We start from the raw sequence: 11,306 nt of genomic DNA on the forward strand, positions 1-11,306 counted from the left end.
AGCTGTGATTTTAGCGCAAAAATACACAACTTACTATTCTGCCGTGATGAATCGAACTAAGATTTTAGGACTGCATGTTCGGAACTTACTGTTGACCCACTGAGGGCTAACCACTTAAAAAAAGATAGATGATAGTTTGTTTGTTTGTTTGTTTGTTTTGAATTTCGCGCAAAGCTAGACGAGGACTTTACGCCATAGCCGTCCCAAATTTAACAATGTAAGAATAGTGGGAATGCAGCTAGTCATCAACACTCACTTCCAACTCATGGGTTACTCCTTCACAAACGAGTAGGGGGCATGATCGTATTCATTATAATGCCTTCACAGTGAAAGTGCATGCATGTTTGATGTGACGAGGATTTGAACTCGCGATCCTCAGATGTCGATTCGATCGCCCGAGGCCCAGCATGGCCAAGCGCGTTAAGGCGTGCGACTCGTAATCTGAGGGTCACGGGTTCGCATCCCCGTCGCGCCAAACATGCTCGCCCTTTCAGTCGTGGGGGCGTTATAATGTAACGGTCAATCCCACTATTTGTTGGTAAAAGAGTAGCCCAACAGTTGGCGGTGGGTGGTGATGACTAGCTGCCTTCCTCTAGTCTTACACTGCTAAATTAGAAACGGCTAGCACAGATAGCCCTCGAGTAGCTTTGTGCGAAATTTAAAAACAAACACAACAAACAATCGATCGCCCTAATCACCTGGCCATACCGGGCCAAAATGACAGTCAGTTGAAGTCTAGACAGTAACAACTAAATTCAACTTGAAAGATGACAGTCAAGTGAAGTCTAAGTAGTACCAAGCAAATACAACTTAAAACCGTTGGTTTAGTTTTTAAGAAAATGAAACGTTATGAACTTAGACGTGCAATCTATATTGGTTTAAAGAACATTATCAACTACTCAAATTCTTTTCTGATAATTCGAACAAGTATAGAAATCATGTCATCGTTTATTTTGAAATAAAAAAAATCGATTTATGTTCTATGTCTCTTTCAAACTTTTGGTACTTTTTAAAATGAATTATTTTATATATGCTATGCAAATTGAATGTCTAAAACATTTTATGCTATTTAATCGTGTTATAATTGTAACGTGCAAGTTATTAAACAACACTGAGTGTTTAGTTCGCCCTCCAGTGGCACATCAGTGTGTTTACTGACTCACACCGCTAGAAACTGGGTTTCGATACCCGTGGGGCGGAGCACAGATAGCCCATTGTGTAGCTTTGCACTTACTCCAAAACAACTAAACAAATAGTTTAGACCTTATAGTGTAATGTCTGGAATCAACTTTTCAAATATATTTACATTATATTATTCTTAGGTCTACTTCTTCAGTGTTATCTGACATGTTTGCGCGACTACCTCCTATCCAGAGACCCAGGAATCTCCAAAGACCAAATTCTCTTAACCTTCTCGGCCTTTCTCAGGACAAGACGGTTTCCAAAGCTGAAAAAGGTATGTCGTTTCTAATAAACTTTATTTGACATTTTGCCACCCCTAATCGTCCGATTCTCAGCCCGGAAGCCAACAAAGGATAATATTTATTCAAGTTTATCGCACTGTATACTGATCTTTCGTGGTTGATACAGAATAACCATCTAAGATGTTAAGTTCTAAGTTATTACTTATGGCAGAATTTAACTGCCATTAGTATTAGTTTACACTCAGTTATGATCTATCACAGTAATTATCTATGATTCGAGCCGGTAGACGTAAAGGAAAAAAAAAAAAAAAGCAGATAATCTTAGATGCTGCCATATTTTACGAAATAGCATCTCTGTTGGTGCAAATAACAAAGTAAACAATAGCAAAATATTTTGATGCAGTGTAAGACTAGAAGGTAGGCAGCTAGTCATCACCACCCACCGCCAACTCTTGGGCTACTCTTTTACCAACAAATAGTGGGATTGACCGTCACATTATAACGCCCTCACGGCTGAAAGGGCGAGCATGGTTGGCGCGACCGGGATACGAACTCGCGACCCTCAGATTACGAGTCGCACGCCTTAACACGCTTGGCCATGCCGGGCCAGAAAATATGTAAACCATAGGCATTACTGTTAAATCTTCAGTGTGTGTACTAATGTCCAATACACCATATGATAGTCTGACTTCTTTGTCTAGGCAGGATTTGTATGAACACATGATTAGAAAATCTCTTTAGATTCTACATGAGTAGGACTATATCGTAACCTAGGCTAATGAAATTTCTGTACTAATGTTACTGTTTTATTTTTTATTTTTGATGAGTGCTACACATTATTGGGACGCCCGTTTTTTTGCCATTTAGGCCCAGCATGTGTGCGACTCGTAATCTGAGAGCCGCGGGTTCGCATCCCTGTCGCACAAAAACATATTCGCCATTTCAGCCGTGGGGACGTTATAATGTTACGGTCAATCCCACTATTCGTTGTTAAAAGAGTAGCCCAAGAGTCTTACACTGCTAAATTAGAGACGGCTAGCGCAGATACCCCTCGAGTAGCTTTGGGTGAAATTAAAAAAACACACACAATTCTTTGCCATTTAAACTTCCTAACAGTTATACTCTCGTTAGTAGTTCTCCTTCTGTCCAATCAGTGTTTTTGTTGCTGTTGTTTTTGGTAGCTATACTCTCCTGAGACGTTTGCTTCTCCACTATTCAGTGTTCCCATGTATATTTCAAGCATGCTTACAAAAAAATATCACTTTTTACACGAACCGGATTGGTCCAATAACCGCAATCTCTCTCTCTATTTTAAACCATTGTAATGAAAGCTTAGATTTTTTCACGTGTTTGAGAAACATTTAAAAGTAGATATTCGGAAAAGGATATTTGATATTGATTATGCACCAAAACTAGATTCAACGATTATGAACATTTTCTTTCATGCAGTTATTTTAAACTAGTTTTTTTATGTTTAAATCTAAGAACTGATCATCAGGTTAATACAGCCTCTTTTCAACCGTTTCGATGCCAGGGACCGACTTGTGTCCTTTTCAAACCAATGCAAATAGAATATACAAAAACCCATTACTATTTTGCTAAGAATATTTTGAATACTTTTGTTTGTTTTATGAAACCCCAAGGATCTGGCAAGGTGGTTGTAACGCACCAGTGAGTAAGAAACACCTGTCGTCCGCTAGTGCAGGTGTTTTCCCAAAGTAAAGCCACATCGGGCTATGTGCGGAGCCCACCGAGGGGAATCAAACCCCTGATTTTAGTGTTGTTAATCTGTAGAAATATCGCTGTACTAGCGGAGGGCTTTGCTATAAGAAAACACACGCACGAGAAACACTAACCTGATAAATTATTGACATGTATTAGATTTAATACATTTAAGAAGAAACTCCAGTTTCTTCTTTGTTAAGGCTAACTTCTATAACTTTTTGAGATTTAAAATTAATTAATTTCATGTAATATCAACGTTTTGAATTCTCGTGTACTAGAGAATGGTGTTGCCATTTGTTTGAATCAAAGTTTGTTGTTTCTTGATGACGCACGATTATTAGTCTTAATTTATTTAATTTATTTTTATATTCGATGTCAAAACCGGATCTTATTGGAGAAACATTTACGATTGTTCTTTTTTTTACATATTATTATTCACAGAGGATCAAGACGACGAACTGTCTGATGGAAGTCTTTTGTCTCGGGTGATCGGGTCGAGCTTACAGCTAACTGGAGGACTCCACGTTCCTTCGCAGCTGTCCCATTGCGATCAGGGTGGATATACTGTGGGACAGTCTTATGCAGGAGATGTGTGTAACTACGGACCAGTTTATGACAGTTACATGTATCAAATTAAAAATAACAATACGCCCTATTCCAGACCCCCCGTTCCCTACTCCAATTATCAGAGTACCCCAAAGTATGACGGATTGTATCCAGCGAGACCAGTACAGGAAGGCTTTAGTTACTCTCCGAAGTGAACGTTTGTGCAAAATATTGTGGTGTTTAATTTGTAAATAAAAAGAAAACTGAGAATTGAATACATTCCGGTTAAATAGCGGAGTACTGTACAAAAAAACCTTTTACCAATAGCGGAGTACTGTACAAAGAAACCTTTTACCAATAGCGGAGTACTGTACAAAGAACCCTTTTACCAATAGCGGAGTACTGTACAAAGAAACCTTTTACCAATAGCGGAGTACTGTACAAAGAAACCTTTTACCAATAGCGGAGTACTGTACAAAGAACCCTTTTACCAAAAGTTGAAATCGAACTCGTAAATAGAAGGTAGAACTATAAAAGATAAATTTATTTTTTAGATTAATTCTTGAGATAACGATGAATTTAAAATATATTAATGAAAAAAAAACCCAAACACCGACAACAATCACATTTCAAGGTTTCAATATTACATAACTTATCTGAGAGAAGTGATATAATGAAACGGTGTTAGCACGTGAAACAAACTTTTCGTGCCTATTTATCTTAATCACTATTCAAAAATACACATACACATATTAAATGTATATAACTTCACGCTATTCTTATGAAATATTGTATATTCTAATCTGATGTCGAAAGAATGTTTGTTACAGCGTGACCGAAATGTTCCTCTAAATATTAAGATTTATAGAGAGAAAAATAAGAATATGAAAGTAATAAATATTAAATATTCTGACCACTGTCGATTCATTTGTTATATACAAAGCTACACATTAGTGCCCTGCCTACCACGGGTATCGGAATCCGGTTTTCATTAGTATAAGTCCGCAGACACGTAACCACTGTTGTAAATGAAAGTAATAATAAAAAATAATACACCGATTTCTTGTCTCCATGGCCCGGCATGGCCATGTGTTTAAGGCACTCGTTTCATAACCTGAGAGTCGCGGCATCGAATCCCCGTTACACTAACCATGCTCGCTCCTCTCATACAGGGCGTTAGAATGTGACGGTCAATCTCACTATTCGTTGGTAAAAGAGTAACCCAAGAGTTGGCGGTGAGTGGTGATGACTAGCTGACTTCCTTCTACTCTTACACTGCTAAATTACGGACGGCTAGCACAGATAGCCCTCGAGTAGTTTTGCGCAAAATTCAAACCAAAATCGTAAACGTAATGCTGACCCATTGGGAGGATGGGCGTTATATTAGAAATTACAATCTTTGTCATTTGCATTTCACTTGATTTTCAAAAAATAAGAGAACATGGAAAATGGCTCAAAGAAAATTAGATTTTTATTATGATTAAAGATGTGCTATATTATTTTATTTGCGTTTAAAATATCAAAAAACGTTGTTAAAATCCTATCTAATTAAGTTCAATTTATATTTAAAGTTGAGCGAGTCAGGTACAAACATTAGAAGAAAAATCGTTTGGGACAGAACTACGTACATGATAAGAAAGTTATAACAATGATAAGGTTAATATAAGTTGAAACTATTTCCAGTAAACTTCTTTCTGAAAAAGCTGGTAAAGACGTTTCTTCTCATTGTCATCGTATTAACACATAATACATATATTATTTACATTAATCTCTACTATAGACTAAAACTTTAACAAATGTGGTGAGTGCAGTAAATGGTCAACCGAAATTATAATTGTTAGAGCGTAGGCAGCAAATTAATTTACAGACGTCAACAACTAACGAAAAATAATTGTTTTGAAATATAAAGACGAAACTAAGTATTATGATACTTTTAATAATTTTAATATGTTGTTTCAGGCCATTAACGCATCTTTTTACCTGATATTAATAAACTTGTTATTAGACTGTGAACTAAGTTTTTATTTTTATGTGATTCATTGCAATAACTGGTTTAATGTTCATAGCAGTTTTTAAAAGTTTGTATTTCTTAAAAACGCTTGTAAAATGTGACTCTAGAGATACCTTAGAAAACTATATTGAATAAAATTTATATATATATACACGAATATATTTACGCATAGAGCAGTTAGCAAAAGAAATGTAAATAAAAGAAAATAACGAGAGCCTATTAACTCGTGATTAATAAAACTCGCATCAAATATCACGAAAACAAATATCCGTACATCATTCATTCTTATGAGTTGAGCGAAGTTTTATATGAAAGGGTGCAGCTTGCAAGAGATGGGTGGCATTCTGCAGAATTTTCTTGGATTTATTCAGCTTTCAGAAAGTTTTGAATTTCATGGTAGAATATCACGATCTTCCCAAAACAAATGTTCGTGTTTGCAAGGCTTCCAATTTCTTGGTCATCCCACTAAATCCACTGACAAGTCCAACTGAATCAGTTGTACTTGTTAAGTGTCAACTAGGGGTGAAAGAAGGGAAGGCGATGGGGATGGCAGGGTGATAAACGACTAGCAGGAGGGGCGATCAGAAAATGTAAACCAGATGGTCAATAACTATGGGCAACAGCTTTGAAATATGTGACAATTCATGTACCACGGGTGGCTGAAGCTGGAAGGCAGTGGAGGTGAGAAGGGATGGCCTATGTCACTTTCATAATGGGCTGGAACCACTAAAGCTTGGATAGGATGAACACCAGAGGCCATCAGTGACCACCTTGCATAATAAATCAATGTCGTCGCTGATACTAGAGCGCGTCGGACGTGAAATCTATTTGTTTTCACAAGTTTAGACCAAGGAAAGAATAAATAATTACTTTTTCTTATCTTTTTTTTTTTAGGTAAATTATCTCGGTGAATTTTTTTTATTTATTTTTCATCGCTTTCTGGCATGTGAAACAAGTCAATTTTAGACCGTACTTCCCCTAACGGTCACTGCTTGTAAATATCACAAGTTTTTAGAAGTATATCTATTTTTTTTTGCAAAGTTTCATTCAGAAATAAAATCCCATGAAAGACTAACTGTGTAGCATTATTATATCTCTTCCATAGCAGCTATAAGACCCACTCGTATATATAATTATTATGTGAGTTAGACCCCTTATGATTACCTTTACATAAACCTTGAAACATTTGCTTTATTATAACTGTTAGGCTTAAACAAAGTACAACAAATAATATTTTATTACGTCTCACAAGTAGAGGACTTCGTGAATATTTCTTATTTTTAATTTAAACATGCAGAAAGGCCCTTGAGGCTCTCATTTATTCGTCACAGAAGATGGCCACAATTTTTATTGTTGTACTAAAAATATTAAGCACCATCACAAAATTAATATGAGATTGTTTTACAATAGAGGAGTAATGTATTCGCGATTTTTCTTAAATACTTCCTATAATTGTATTACGATAGTTTGTATTGATGTTAATTGTGTTCAAATAACCACAGCCATGTTATCTGTGTCTGTGCGTTCATTGTGCACGGTCTATATTATATGTTTATTCGCACTAATTCTAACACAGTAGAAATTTATCAAAATCCAAAAACTTGATAAAAATGCAGGAGTGAATAAAATGTGAGATTCACTGTGAACGATTGAAAAAGCGTCCGACATGGCCAAGTGGTTAGGGCGCTCAACTTGCGGTAGAAGGTTGCAGGTTCGAATCCCCATCATACCAACCATGCTCGCTCTTTCAGCCGTGGAACCCCCACGGTCAACCCCATTATACCTTGGTAAAAGAGTAGCCCAAGAATTGGCGATAGGTGGTGATGACTAGTTGCCTTCCTTCTAGTCTTACACTGCAAAATTAGGAACGACTAGCGCAGATACCACTCATGTCGATTTGTGCAAATTTCAAAAACAAAACAAAAACAAACAAAATTAGGGAAGACTAATATAGATAGCTCTTGTAGTGGAGCTTTGCTCGAATACCCGAAACAAGCAAACGAAGTTTCTAATAAAAATTCACACTTCCAGTAATTTGATGTAAAGTGACTTATTTTACATTTTATTTAGTGTTAGGTTAGTAAATACGATGAGATCTTAAAAATATTTAAGACAGAAAAATAAACTTCATGTGCTTACTAAACTTTTTAGACATCCTGAAGAGCAAACCAAAGAAACAAAAAACTTCCTTGTTTTACTGTTGGAAGAGACAGTGGAATCAGTGTTTGGTTTCAAGTTTACACGCCCCAATTTGGACATAAACATACTAGACCATTATTTCAGTATGGTAATTTATTCGAGCTAACGAACAGTTCGAAGTATGCCACTTTTTTCTTTTCAATATAATATAAATAAACTTTGTACAACCTAACACATTTCACCAGCTATAGCGTTTTTATTGTGCAGCTCCAGTGTATATTAATTAGAAAGAGCAGATCATCTCATATTTTATAGTTTTACACCACTTGCTATAAAATGCCTGTTGATATACAGTACTTCCTTTTAGGTCACAGAAAATTACGAGTCCTCAGTGTATTGACCTTAATACATGGATTTGATGATGTCTGAAAAAAGAAAAGACATTTGACGACTTATCTTTTTTTCTTCTTCTGGTGTGTTTTGAATTTCGCGCAAAGCTACGCGAGGGTTATCTGCGCTAGCTGTCCCTAATTTAGCAATGTAAGACAAGAGGGAAGGCAGCTAGTCATCACCACCCACCGCCAACTCTTGAGCTACTATCTTACCAAAGAAAAGTTGGATTGATCGTAACATTACAACGCCTCCACGGTTGAAATGGCGAGTATGTTTGGTGTGAAGAGGATTCGAACCTGTGACCCTCGGATCACGAGTCGAGTGCATTAACCACCTGGCTATCCCGGGCCTTGTTTTTCTGTTTAGTGTGTTGATATTGCACATATCAAATATTCTTGAAAAGCAACGAATGTTTTTTTTACCAACAGTTAGGAATTTCACATCAATAACTAATCGTTAGTTACGTAAGGAAATGCATTTAATTTAGTAGATATTGTTGGGATTTTGAGCCCTAACAGTCATTAATGACATTCCTGATGATTTTGTAAACAAATTAAAAACATCAGCAAAACAAATATTATTTTTCTCTCTGTATCGCTACTTATATTTTTATTTTAAATTTATTTTATTAATTACTTTTTACTGCAGTATTTGTACTTATGAAAATATTTTATATGACATAAGGTGGCATTTTACGGATGTTACATTGCAGATGTGGCCTAAGCCTCTGAAGAAGTGTGAAATGAGTGATAAACAGGTGTGAACTCTGTAATATGTATCCGTGTCTCGCTTATTCTGGTGGTCTCTGTGCATTTTTATCCTCCCACGATAAGGATGAAAAAAAATCAAAATAAGAATGAGCTTAATGTAATCAAAACCACATGTTTTGTTACATACTTGTTAAAGTCCGGTGGAAAGCTAATAATCAGACATTCTCTTTGTTAATATTGAGAAAACAATTAAATACATTATCAAAATTTGCAGGAAAAACCATAACTAATAAACCAATATAATTTTTTATTACTATAAATATCATAATGATTAAAGTAGATTTTTCCAGGCTTTTGGCAGACGTTGTTGCTTAAGCTGTGGCGATTATATTTAAACTTTTCATTTTAAACAGATTATCGTGTTTTACACCTTGTAAGATGCTACATCGTGAAAGACACCCTAATTTTGGAAAGACAATTCTAAGAAAAAAATATTTTGACTCATCAACCAACATCTTTGACTTTTTTTTCAACCTACTTTTTAAATACAGTCAAATACATCATAGTTTACACAGTATCTTGACAATATTAGTTAAATTGAATGTTTTATGCTATTGGAAATGCTTGTAATTGGTACGTAATGAGATTACGATCTGTATAAGAGACAATTTTTAGTAGACCCTAAGCTAATCTATTGCCTTAATTCACCCATTTTGTCTTGGAAGACGGATGGGGATTTTTCAAGGTATTCTTAAAAAAAAAAAAGTGCGTCTTACAAGACGTAAACTACGGTAATTACGAAACAAAATCAAATAAAAAAGAATAACTAAAAGTACAGTAGCGAGACATAGACTTGTAATAATTGAATATAAATCGTGAAATAATTTAAATTACAGCTTTAGAAATATTTTCCCAATTATTAGTTACCAGAAAGAGAAATAAGAACAAATTTGCAACAATAAAAGTCACACAGATTCACCTTTAGAATTTACAAAATGTTTGTAAAAACCTTGTTTAGCTGTTCATCAAACAGCAGCAGCGATAATAATATTTTGGAAATAAAAAAATAGAAACAAGTCGAAAAATTTGATTCAAAAATACAATAATAGTAGGTTTTATAATAGTCAGATTTTTATTTTAATAATAATAGTGTTACGACCTATAGTATCGAGTCATCATCAGAGTTATTCTTACCAGATGATGACTCAATACTGTGGGTCAAAGTTAGTCATTATTAAAATTAGAACTTGCCTATTGTAAGAGATTCTGTTATTAATATATCTCAGGATGGCTGGTATGGATATTACACTTTTGCTGATAAAGCATATTAATTAATTATTCAGATCAGTAGGTTTCTCACTAAACATTCAGTTGGAAAGATTCATTAAAAAAAACATTAAGATAATTTTGAACTTAATAACTGAGAAAATCGTATTACAAACTAAGTTATTTTCTTTTAGACATACTAGAGGTACTGTTCTGATAATATGTAGTGGTATCATCAGACACGTGTCAAACATTTAAAACATTAATTAATTAATATATATATTTAGCTTTAACTTGTGGATGTTTGCAGATCAAATTACAATGCTGTGTGGTTATGTGTTAAAAAACTTTAATAATGTGCTTTCTGCTAACAATTATCCATTCTCTGATAAGTATACATTACTGTGTTTGATAGATAAAAAGGTTTTGTTTCATCAATCTACTTTTCTATTTTTTCCTCCTTAAATACCAACTGATATTAAATCTGGTGGTAAAATGGACTTAAACGCGTTTTTACTTGTATCTTTGGCCAAAGAGAGAAATAAGATGAAGAGAGCAAACATAAAAATAATGATTAATTAGAGTTTAATTTTAAATTCGCTATTTCAGAAATACTATTTCAACCGTCACTACCAACTTTACAATGAAGCACTTTTCAGTCAACCGTAACTTGCGTTTTGTTATCAGATGTGAGAAATAATATTTCTTATTTTCGGAACTAATTTCTCAGAGGATAAGAAATTTTTACCTTTTTTATTTAATATCGAATGAAAGCCACTTCTGAGTGCATTAATAAAATGCAAACATGAAATACAGCTGTTGCTACTGTAATATTCATGTTATTTATTTATTGAGTTTCGTGACCGTGACATTCGTCGTCTTTTAGTAAACAAGTAGCATTTTAAATCAGTCTATATTACTTTTTTATTGTGTATGGACTGTAGCTAAGTGTGTTTACGAATTATTTGATATTAACCCTTCATGTTCTAATATGCAAAGATTAATTAAAGTTGTAGGGCAACAAAATTTGTACTAAGCGTGATTAATAAGCAATTTGGCTTCTAATCATTTTTATAAATATTTTAATGATAG

General features: G+C 34.6%; 1 protein-coding gene across 1 annotated transcript in view; it reads left to right on the forward strand.

Annotated features, from left to right (window-relative positions):
* The window catches only part of LOC143238315 (T-box transcription factor TBX10-like), a 46,575-nt gene extending 42,606 nt beyond the window's left edge, over positions 1-3,969 (forward strand). Inside the window, exons 7-8 of the mRNA XM_076478417.1 lie at positions 1,323-1,456; positions 3,591-3,969. Coding sequence (XP_076334532.1) covers positions 1,323-1,456; positions 3,591-3,910 — 454 coding nt within the window. The 3' untranslated portion in view covers positions 3,911-3,969. The remainder of the gene's footprint in view (positions 1-1,322; positions 1,457-3,590) is intronic.
* Positions 3,970-11,306: the final 7,337 nt, after the last annotated feature.

The sequence above is a fragment of the Tachypleus tridentatus genome, chromosome 13 (genome assembly GCF_004210375.1).
Source record: "Tachypleus tridentatus isolate NWPU-2018 chromosome 13, ASM421037v1, whole genome shotgun sequence".
In the NCBI taxonomy this organism is placed as follows: Eukaryota; Metazoa; Arthropoda; class Merostomata; order Xiphosura; family Limulidae; genus Tachypleus; species Tachypleus tridentatus.